At 30.8% G+C, this 11,599-nt stretch overlaps 2 protein-coding genes across 2 annotated transcripts; one reads left to right on the top strand and one right to left on the bottom strand.

Moving 5' to 3' along the window:
• The first annotated feature begins 301 nt into the window (after positions 1–301).
• Positions 302–5,725, top strand: LOC117921872 (receptor-like protein EIX1). The gene is made up of 2 exons (XM_034839823.1): positions 302–1,304; positions 3,341–5,725. Exons 1-2 carry the CDS (start codon positions 302–304, stop codon positions 5,641–5,643), a joined length of 3,306 nt encoding a protein of 1,101 aa, XP_034695714.1. The 3' UTR covers positions 5,644–5,725.
• Positions 5,726–8,601: 2,876 nt separating this feature from the next.
• On the bottom strand, positions 8,602–11,445 carry LOC117921871 (zinc finger protein 830-like). Its single transcript, XM_034839822.1, has 5 exons — positions 11,244–11,445; positions 9,942–10,245; positions 9,081–9,156; positions 8,919–8,965; positions 8,602–8,850 (listed from the first exon to the last, which is right to left on the bottom strand). Exons 1-5 carry the CDS (start codon positions 11,443–11,445, stop codon positions 8,667–8,669), a joined length of 813 nt encoding a protein of 270 aa, XP_034695713.1. The 3' UTR covers positions 8,602–8,666.
• Between the last annotated feature and the right edge of the window lie 154 nt (positions 11,446–11,599).

The raw sequence follows: 11,599 nt of genomic DNA, 5'->3' as shown, positions 1-11,599 counted from the left end.
TCTCTTGTAGGTGATTTCAGTTCTTGCCAATCAAAGTAAGGTTGAATATCTATGAGATGATTACTACTGTTTTTCTTAGTATATATTTACATATGCTATGAGTATATCTTTTAAAATTATATTAGATTGGTAACATTTCTATGTGTTGGTTAAAATAAATTCGTCATGTTGATGCAACTGTCTTTTAAATTTTATCAGTTTTTCATTTTGATGTCAAAAATAAAATTTTAATTTAATTCAAGAAAATGCTGACCACATATTGGAATTCAATTTTTACAGGTGCTCAACTTAGAATATTTACATGGAGAGAATTTCAATTCTTGGTTTCATTGTAGCCATTCTCTATTTCATAACAACGGAACTTGCATGTAATGGTTATACCCATGTCGGCAACAACATTCAATCTGAACAAGAGACTCTTATTGACTTCAAAAGTGGTCTCAAAGATCCCAACAATCGACTTTCATCATGGAAAGGAAGCAATTATTGCTACTGGCAAGGAATTACTTGTGAAAAAGACACAGGAATTGCCATTTCCATTGATCTTCATAACCCTTATCCTCGTGAGAATGTATATGAGAATTGGAGCTCTATGAACTTGAGTGGAGAAATTAGACCTTCATTGACAAAACTCAAGTCTTTGAAATATCTAGATTTGAGTTTCAACTCATTCAAAGGCATGCCAATTCCTCAATTCTTTGGGTCTTTGAAGAATTTACTATATCTAAACTTATCAGGTGCTGAGTTTAGTGGTACAATTCCTTCAAATTTTGGAAATCTTTCTAATTTGCGGTATCTTGATCTTTCTTCTGAAGATCCGAGTTATGATGATTTTGAATATTTTAATGATTTATCTATTGGCAATATTGAATGGATGGCTAGTCTTGTTTCCTTGAAGTATCTTGGTATGGATTATGTTAACCTCTCATCAGTAGGAAGTGAATGGGTCGAGGTGCTAAACAAACTTCCAATTTTAACAAAGCTGCATCTAGATGGTTGTAGCCTCTCTGGCTCAATTCCATCTCCAAGCTTTGTTAACTTTACTTCACTTCGTGTTATAAGCATCAACTCGAACCAATTCATTTCCATGTTTCCGGAATGGCTTCTAAATGTTAGCAACCTTGGATCCATTGATATAAGCAACAATCAATTACATGGGAGGATTCCACTTGGTCTTGGTGAGCTACCCAATTTGCAGCACTTAGATCTATCTTGGAACAATCTCGAAGGCAGTATCTCTCAATTGTTGAGGAAGAGTTGGAAAAAGATAGAATTTCTCAATTTGGGTGGAAATGATTTACATGGTAAGTTCTCTTAATAGAAAAATTGATATTTCTTTGTTTGTATATAAATGTGCAATTAAATATATATAGTTGATGATTGTGTATATAAGCTCTTCTTGAATATGTATTAGTATACATTATCAAATAATCACTATATTTTGTTCTCATAGTGGAAATATATTTATACCTACTAATAAAACATTGAATTTTAAATTTCTTAGAAGAAAATTTAGTTTTTTTTTTATCTAAGAAAAAGTATATAGTTTGACACTTTATGCTTATGAAGTATCTATATTATTTGACAATTTTTTGTGTAAAGGTAAGTGATTATAAAAGGTGCATGTCTATTGTACTTATAGGAATATGATTTTTTTAATCCTTAACCTCCTTTTTTATTTTAAATTAATTGATCAATGATTTATTATTTATTATTTTAAATAATAATAATATGATTTTCATATATAATTATATTAATTATTTTTTGAATGCTTTCATTTCTATAGTAAGATTTTGACATGCTCTGATTTTTCAATTTATTTTGTTCTTGAGGATAATAATTTGAGTATGCACTAAATTGAATATTTATATCACGGTTGAATTGATATATGACGTACTTTGTTAATGTCACTTTTTTTTTATAATATTTTACTAGTTTTAGCTATTAAATACTTTTCAATTTGTATTCTCATGGTATACTTTGTTTTAAACTATTCTATCAAAATTTTATTCTAGATTGTCATGTTTATGTTAAGGTATTTCTTGTTCCTATAAAATTTAAATAATTATAATTTACTATTCATTTATTTTTAAAAATCTTGTAATTAATAAATAAAAAACCACGTTGGATTGAAATCTAAAAATTTACTTTCTTTGTATCTCCAAAAAGAATTTATATTCCTATCTTGATAATTTAAGTTTGTTAAGAATCTTTATCATCAAATAACTTTCAATCATCTCTTGCACATTTTCAATTTCTATTCTCTCCATAATTCATATATTATGTCAAATTATTGTAATTTATATATTGAGATATGACATTTCATGGTTGAGACAAGTAATTGAAACCATAAAATTGAACATTAAGTGAATATAATATGATATTTCATGTTCTTAAATACTGTTATTGAAATTTAAAAAAATTAAGATAGTAAATTTTTTCTATTATTCATGTTTTTTAAAACAATTTTTAAGTATCATTACTTTTTTATGGTAAAGTTTTACTATTTATATTAGAGTTTCTATGAATTTGTATCTTAGAAATAAAACATTAGAAGTTCCAAACACAACCTTAGAGAATTGACTAAAATCCAAATCAAGAAGTTAATATTGACCTCTATTCTAAAGGGGAAGTAATTGTTGCCTTATGAGTTTTTACTTTGATATATTGTCTCTTTTAAACTTAATTAATGAGATTAGACCTTTATTGATAAAATTAAAGTCTCTAAAATATTTAGATTTGAGTGACAATTTGATTTAAGGACATCCTCACTCCTTAATTAATTTAGATATTTCATTTCATTGCATAACCTTTGTATATTTTAGTTAGACTATAAACCATGTTGCTTCGTCATCTTACTAATTTTAGTTTATTATAAGTTTCTCACTTTTTTATTTAATTTGCTAGTTTCTTGTAGTGTTGTTGTTTCAAGATATTAAACTAGGTTGAATTCCTAGTTTTCTCTAACTTTATTTTCATCGCTAAAATAAAAATTTATCTTTTGATAACTTGATTTCTTAATCCTTTGGTTTATATTTTGATTTTCTATCTTCTCTCATTGAACTATGACTTTGTTCAAAAAAATTTAGTTTATTTTTAAAGGAACAATTAATATCAATGATTAATCCTACTATTCTTATAACATTGAAATAAATTATTTTATTTTATGGTTATCAGAAAAGATAAAAAAAAAGTACCAATTCATGAATAATAATAATTTTTCTTACTTTTTCTTTAAAATAATTGTTCATGAATTAATTTATTTTGTTATTTACATTTTTATTATTTGTTTATTACATAATTTTAATTAATACATATTTTTTAATCTGGCTCATTACAGGTCCAATTCCAAGCTTCTTTGGAAACTTTTGCAACTTAAAATATCTGAATTTGAGTGAGAATTACTTGAATGGAAGTTTACCTGAGATTATCAAGGGAATTGAAACCTGCAGTTCTAAAAGTCCTTTGCCTAATTTGACGGAGTTATACTTGTATGAGAATCAATTGATGGGAAAATTGCCAAATTGGTTGGGTGAGCTTAAAAATCTTAGGAGCCTCGGTTTATCAAACAATAGACTTGAAGGTCCCATCCCTGCTTCTTTATGGACATTGCAACACCTGGAGTTCCTGTTCCTTGTAATGAATGAGCTGAATGGAAGTCTCCCAGATAGTATTGGACAACTTTCTCAATTGCAACAATTGGATGTTTCTTTCAATGATTTGAGTGGAAGTCTCCCAGATAGTATTGGACAGCTTTCAGAATTGCAAGTATTGGATGTTTCTTTCAATGATTTGAGTGGAAGTCTCCCAGATAGTATTGGACAGCTTTCAGAATTGCAAGTATTGGGTGTTGGTTCCAATCAATTGAGTGGAAGTATCTCTGAACAACATTTTTGGAAGCTAAGTAAGTTGGAGTATCTACAAATGGACTCCAATTCATTCCGTTTGAATGTTAGTCCCAATTGGGTTCCCCCTTTCCAGGTGAAAATTCTTGATATGGATTCATGCCACTTGGGTCCTTCATTTCCGGTTTGGCTTCAATCTCAGAAGAACCTCCAGTATCTTGGTTTCTCAAATGCTAGCATTTCAAGTCGTATTCCAAATTGGTTTTGGAATATTTCTTTTAATCTACAGTACTTAAGTCTTTCTCACAATCAGTTACAAGGTCAGTTACCAAATTCATTGAATTTTTCTTCTCCTCTTCTCGTAAAGATCGATTTCAGTTCCAACCTCTTTGAAGGACCTATTCCTTTTTCAATCAAAGGGGTGGAATTTCTAGATCTCTCCCATAATAAATTTTCTGGCCCTATCCCAGTTAGCAGAGGTGAATCCCTATCAAACTTGAGATACCTTCTTCTTTCTCATAATCAAATAACAGGGCCCATCCCATCAAAAATAGGTGAATTCCTACCAATCTTGTATTTCCTTTCTCTTTCGAGTAATCGAATAACAGGAACCATCCCAGATTCCATAGGACACATCACCTCTCTTGAAGTCATTGATTTTTCAAGGAATAATTTGACTGGAAGCATTCCTTCTACCATAAATAATTGCTCTCGCCTTATTGTTTTAGACCTTGGAAATAACAATTTGTCTGGGATGATACCAAAGTCATTAGGTCAGTTACAATTGCTTGAATCACTACACCTGAACGACAACAAGCTTTCAGGAGAGCTTCCCCCATCTTTCCAAAATTTATCAAGTTTGGAACTCCTTGATCTCAGTTATAACGAATTATCGGGTAAGGTTCCATCATGGATTGGAACTGCTTTCATAAATCTTGTAATACTCAACTTGAGGTCGAATGTATTTTTTGGAAGACTTCCCAACCGACTTTCAAATTTAAGCTCCCTACATGTCTTAGACCTTGCACAAAACAATTTGACTGGTAAAATTCCAGTCACTTTGGTGGAACTTAAAGCCATGGCTCAGAAGCGTAACATGGATATCTATTCTTTGAATCACTATGTGAATGACTCTCAGTATGATGAAAGGTTGATTGTGATTACAAAAGGCCAAAGTCTTGAATACATGAGGACTCTTTCTCTTGTTGTTAGCATCGATCTATCTAACAATAATTTAAGTGGAGAGTTTCCCGAGGGAATAACAAAATTGTCTGGTTTGGTGTTTCTAAACTTGTCCATGAATCACATCATTGGCCAAATTCCTGGAAGCATTTCAATGTTGCGTCAGTTGTCCTCTCTTGATCTATCAAGCAACAAGCTTTCTGGCACCATTCCTTCAAGCATGTCCTCGTTAACATTCTTGGGTTATTTGAATCTATCAAATAATAATTTCTCTGGTAAGATCCCCTTTATAGGGCAAATGACAACTTTCACAGAGTTGGCCTTTACTGGAAACCCGAATCTTTGTGGAACTCCACTAGTCACAAAATGTCAGGATGAAGACCTAGATAAAAGGCAAAGTGTTCTTGAGGACAAAATTGATGGTGGCTATATTGATCAGTGGTTTTACTTGAACATTGGCTTGGGATTTGCAGTGGGCATTTTAGTTCCATATTTTGTTTTGGCAATAAGAAGATCTTGGTGTGATGCCTATTTTGATTTTGTGGACAAAATTGTCAAATGGCTACTGTTCAGAAGAAGAGTGACCGATGCCAAAAATCATGCTCGAAGGCAATAAATTTTGTTTGTAGATCTTCATATGCTTTATGATTTACTAATAGCTTTGGAAGTGAATTCCATCACTATTGTAATAGAAGAAATGGCTTTGCTTTCTAATTTATTCAATGATAATTACTTTATGTTATTATATTTTCATATTAGTTTCAGGTATGCTACAAATTTATACTCTAATTTTTTATTTTATTCTATTGATTTATTTAAAAAAAAAAAAGGGTTCTTGTTAAGATAAGTTGTGATTTTCAAAGGTTAATTATGACCTTTTTAACTACTACTAAAAAAGAAAAAGAACAAATATTTTTTGTCTTTGTAAGTAAAATTAATAATAGCCCCCTAAAAACTTGTGATTAAAAAGTATTAGAAGAAAATTCTAATTTAAAATTTTCAAACTACCAAATGACAATCAAACAAGAGAGAGAGAGAGAGAGAGAGGGATCGTGGCTCCAAGGCTTCCACCTAGAGATTGTGTCTCTAACCTATGGCATAAATTTTAACTAGGTTTGACAAAATTATAATTTTTTCATTAATGAATGAGTCATAGCCTAACTCCATATTGTGCACCATTATTTTTCTATTTCATAATTTAAATCATAATGTAGAAAAATGATCAATAACTCAAATGCAACAATTGGGACCCATAGAATAAACTAGGTCCCATAAGATTTTCCAAAAACATTACAATTAATCTTCATTACACTAATGAAGATTTATTACATTTCAGTACTCTATGAAAATTAAATTGAAGCAACTCATCAATGCTTTACCTAGGCCTACTATATCATTATATATTGTTTCTCAAAAATTATTATCTGTAAATTTAAATACTATGTTGTCATCTACCTTTTGTGTTACATTTTTATTCCTTGAATTACAAACCTACCCCTTCCCATGATCATTTTATATGTCCACATGCACAAGTATGGATATTAAATTCAAACTTGGTGGAAATACCACAATGATAGATTTATATGATCATTGTATCTATTATTAAAGATATATATTACTACCTATTAAATTATTGATTGTTTAAAGTTAAAAATTATGCTATCACTTTAAGATGTTGCTCATACATACACTTAAAGAAATTAATAATTTAATCATTAATGCAATATGTATTAATGATGAGTTTATAAAAATAACAATCATTATGAAACAATTTTTATCCATAAATTTCTAGTATTAATGAGTTTATTATTTGACTTTCAAATTATTTTAAAAAATTAATAAACCTATTGATGAATTCAACACATTAAGTCTCATTTAATTTGAAGCTTATTTGCTTAGTTAAAAAAATAGAAAATAATAATTCTATGTAAAATAAAAACACTGAGTTATTTTAAACCATTTTTTTCATAAATTTCTAGTATTGATTATATTATTATTTAAGTTTTAGATTAATTTTAAAAATTACTAAACTCGTTAATGAATCCAATGCATTAAGTTTTATTTAATTTGGAATTCATTTGCTTAGTGAAAAAAGTTGGGGAATAAGGATTCTATGTAAAAGATAAACAATAAAGTGGTTCTAAACCAATTTTTGCTCATAAATTTCTAATATTAATTAGTTCATTATTTGAGTTTTAAATTAATTTTAAAAATTACTAGACTCGTTAATGAATCGAAGCATTAAGTTTTATTTAATTTGGAGTTCATTTGCCTAAGAAAAAAAATTAAGAAATAAGGATTCTATGTGAAAGAGAAATAATAAAGTTGTTCTAAACCAATTTTTATCCATAAGTTTTTTGTTTTAATTGGTTTACTATTTGAGTTTTAAATTATTTTAAAAAATTACTAAGCTCTTATTGAATCTAATGCATTAAATCTTGTTTAATTTAAAACTTATTTACCTAATAATAAAAATTTTAAAAATGATATATATATATAAACTAACCTAAATAATTAAAATAAATTTTGATCTTTGACTTACTAATGTTATTAAGTTTCATAACTTTTAGTATTAATTAAATCAATTTTTGAGTTTCAAAGTATTTTTAAAAATTAATAAATTTTATGTTTCAAGTACACTTTGATTTGAAATTTATTTTCTTAATGAAAAATTCAGAAAAATACGTATAATTTAAAGGAAGATTAGATTGTGGAGAGAGAAATGGAATAATAACATGTTTAATTTTATTTTTGTTTAATACTTTTTTTAAAAAAATTCTATAGAGAGAAATGGAATAATAACATTTTTAAATTTATTTGTTTTTTTAATACTTTTAAAAAAAATTCTATAATTTTTTTTTATTTTTAAAAATCGATGAAATTTTTTTTTTTTTTGAAAAAAATTTTATTTATTTTCAAATAATTATTCTCTATTTTACTTTGTTTTTAACAAAAATAATGTTAAAAATTTAAAAATAATTTTTATTTATAAAAATTTTTTAAAAAAAAATATTTTTAAATCACGCAGTCAAACAGGCTCTTACTCTTTATTTCACTTTATTTTTAAAAATTAGAAACAAATAATTTTTATTTTTAAAAAGGAAAAACTACTTTTTAAACCCACGAGGAAACTGACTGTAACTTGCCCATTATTACCAACAATGGCCACCCCCTAACAAAAACAATAATAATAATAATAATAATAATAATATTATTATTATTATTATTATTATTATTAATTAATTATGATTCTGAAATCACGAGATAATCCCACCAGAAAATTTTGCATTTCAGTTGTGCGATTACACCATATAATTGAAGGTAGTGAAAAGATAAGTGTTAAGTAGCAGGTGTTTCAGATAATAACCAGCAACACAGGGAAAGAACTCAAAATTTCCAAATTAACAATAAGAGCATAAAACTGATTCCTTTCTATACATGCATACAGAAACAATGTAAAATTCTAGGATCTTGGACCAGGGCTTACTCTCACCTCGCCTCACTCCCCATCCCTTTCAATCAGCAGCCAGTTGAACCAAAATCTGGAGCCTTAGTCTACTCAGTCTGTACAGGTGTTTGCATGCCAACATAGACATGTCTGCACAGGCGATGCTACCAGAAAATTTCAAACAGAAGTATTCACAGGTGTTGTGCTCTCCAATCAACCATGAAATTCCCATCACTGTCATCATCACTGGATGAATCCTCTTCAGAGCTATGCCCCTTGCCTCTGACCTCAGGCTCTTTACTCCGTCTGCCGGATCTAGCCGCCTTCAGCTCCAATTTCTTCTTCTTCAGCATTTCCACTTTCTCCCAATACACCCTGAACAAAAGGTCAACTCAAAAACATTGGAAATATAGGCTCTTTACTCGTGATCACACTTGACTGACTTTTGCTCCACAGATTCGGCCTCTTCAATCATCTCAGCTGCATCAAACTACATCATAAAATTGCAAAACCAAGTTAATGATATAACTCCAATCTTTAGTAAACATCACCAGAGACTACATTATTGGGTTCTAGGAATGGTGCGAGGAATAAATGATCCTGACCTCTTCTTCTTCCAAACGGTTGTCCACCTCCTTCAAATCCTCCTGTATCAACTTTTCAAATTCTTTGTACTCATCCCTGACCAGGATTTAACATTTCTTAACAAGGTTAATTCAGTGTTCCAAGTAATGCAATCATACATGGTAATTTCTGATCATCTCAAGTATCCAATGAAACACATGCCATTATGCTGTAGGGTTAAAAGGTCCCTACGCTATCAAAAATAAACTTCCCCACGAATCAGAGAAACCTCCACTGAGGCTCACTAAGGTTTTTAACACAGCCAGTCCTCTCTAACACCCTCCCCTGCTAAATTATACCAAGGTTTATTTCACTACACTACAGTTGTGATGTACAGAATTCACATACACCTGTGAGTACTAGGCAGAGTCCTAATTTTTTTCCCAATGATATTTTTATCAAAGAGAAGGTTAAAGATTTCCCACTCAAACCCTACCACAAGCATCCAAAAAGGACTCATGAAATTTATCCACCAATTAAAATTGCCCAAAATAAAGCTTCTAAGCACAACCTAGGACCTATGTATTTGCTTTGTTTTTAGGTTAAAAATTAGAAGATGATAATCACAATGATGATAACAACGATGATGAAAAGATGACAAAGCTTTAAAAATGACAATGATGGACCAGTGAGTGCTGAAAAATAATTCTTCAAATTTATTTTACACACTTTTGAGACCCTCTCAGACCTTGTTTCTCTAATTTGATAGAAAAGAAACAGTACTAGAGGAGATAAAAGAATCAAAGGAAGGGAATACTATTCCAGAGAATCTATTACACTCCCTGTCAGATGATAGTGACATTTTAAAGAAATAAATTTATATAACAGAAGCAAGAACTTACTTGACATCCGGCTTAACAAGCACAATACCACGCGCACGAAGGTCAGCATCCTTGTTGTCAAAGAAGCCTTCAGGAAGAGCACCCTTTACTTCCTTGGTTTCTGAACCAACAATCTTTCCTGATGTCTGGGTAAGGTCCCTGGCATGATGAATTCCACTTTTTCCCATCTTTTCAGAGTGAGAACTGGACAATCTGTCTAAATTGTTTTTCGACTCAAGAGGCTCCATTGACTGAGTTTGAGCAGAAGCAGAACCCCCAGTCTTGTTGTATGAATCTGGATCTAGGAACTTGACCGCATCATTTCCTAGAGATACATTATGAAATATAAATTATTCCTCTAAAACCACAGGTTACCAGGATCAAGTCAAATCCCAAAAATGGGCAATTGAATTTCAACTAGGGAATATAGAACAAATTGCCAGACTAATAACAACTTGCGATTACAGTCATGACTGCAGGAATTTATCAACAGTCAAAGACAGTGTTGAAGAAGCAAATGAAAAATCCTAGAAAGTTCTATTACTTGGTTTTTCTAGAAAACTTGTCAGCTTAACAGACCAAACACCTTTTGCTTTCTTAACCACCTGAAAGGGTGTTTCAAAGGGCTTCAGGGCCCAACTTGAGTCATTTTGGCTGAAATCTAGCAAGTCCTTGTTTTTGCAAGGAGAAGATATTGAATCTGTATTGGCCCCTATGAATGTCAAGCTTGTCAAGCACAGTGAGGATTGTCTCTCCCACATAAGGTTCAAGTGTAAGGTGTACTTTAAGCAGGACGTACAAACCTGCTAAATTGAATCCGGAGGATCACCAGGATTGAGGCTTAACAGGAGTTGTAAGGGTGCTCATTGACTGTCAAAATATTTGAATGAAGATCATCAGTCAGAACGCAGAGTATTGGTGTCTAGAAATAAAAGAAGAGTAATCAAGGAATTTCTCTGCAATGAATCTCCAGACATAGAGATGCCCCAAGAAACTAAGAAAGAAGAATATGATAGGGGATTTGCATGAAGTATGTGGACAGCTAGAAACAAGGACTTAGCAACTCTTCCGGCTTATTGGGCATCAGGTAGGTGGGACTCTAGAATATATGCTCAGAATCGGTAATAGGTTGCTTCTCAATTTCAGTCAAACTCTGAATTCAAAATTGGGTACTTCCTTACATTTGTAAACCTAAAGTAATTACTTTAGTTTTTAACAATAGAAAATGCTGCAGAACAAGTACAAGCCTAAGGTAGTTATTGCCATAGCCTAGAATTGAACTGATGAAGAAAAGCTTAAGTTGGATGTCAGTTTTTTTCTTACCAGATTTTTGCTTCTTTGTCACATGATTATCAAAAAAATCTGCGGGAAGCCCAGATGATAGCTGAGCCTTCTGCAAATTCATAGAGGGTTCAGATGTAGCATTAGACAATACAGTTGAGGACTCAGGTTTAGGGGCCTCAGGTTTTGCATTGTTAGCCCGAGTTAGTCCAGCAGCATTGGCTTTGACATTTTTAATTGCCATGAGATATATCAAATATAAACCTTAGAGCCCAACATTAAATGACTCAAGAGCTTTCACTTAAGCTTCCAGTGCAGTATATTAACAAAAGCCTGACACATAAAACACCTTGGCCTCTATACGGATACAGCTTCAAAATTTAATATTGTGAGAGAAG

The sequence above is a fragment of the Vitis riparia genome, chromosome 9 (assembly GCF_004353265.1).
Source record: "Vitis riparia cultivar Riparia Gloire de Montpellier isolate 1030 chromosome 9, EGFV_Vit.rip_1.0, whole genome shotgun sequence".
In the NCBI taxonomy this organism is placed as follows: Eukaryota; Viridiplantae; Streptophyta; class Magnoliopsida; order Vitales; family Vitaceae; genus Vitis; species Vitis riparia.
Note: the sequence above shows the minus strand (reverse complement) of the source record. Positions and strands in the feature narration are given on the sequence as shown.

Excerpts from the sequence above, each read along its gene's own strand:
- LOC117921872 (XM_034839823.1), top strand. The coding sequence starts at position 302 with ATGGAGAGAATTTCAATTCTTGGTTTCATTGTAGCCATTCTCTATTTC. Across the intron at positions 1,305-3,340 it reads GGGTGGAAATGATTTACATG|GTCCAATTCCAAGCTTCTTT; the intron begins GTAAGTTCTCTT and ends GGCTCATTACAG.
- LOC117921871 (XM_034839822.1), bottom strand. The coding sequence starts at position 11,445 with ATGGCAATTAAAAATGTCAAAGCCAATGCTGCTGGACTAACTCGGGCT. Across the intron at positions 9,157-9,941 it reads CTTGTTAAGCCGGATGTCAA|GGATGAGTACAAAGAATTTG; the intron begins GTAAGTTCTTGC and ends AATCCTGGTCAG. Across the intron at positions 8,851-8,918 it reads GCCGAATCTGTGGAGCAAAA|GGTGTATTGGGAGAAAGTGG; the intron begins GTCAGTCAAGTG and ends CCTTTTGTTCAG.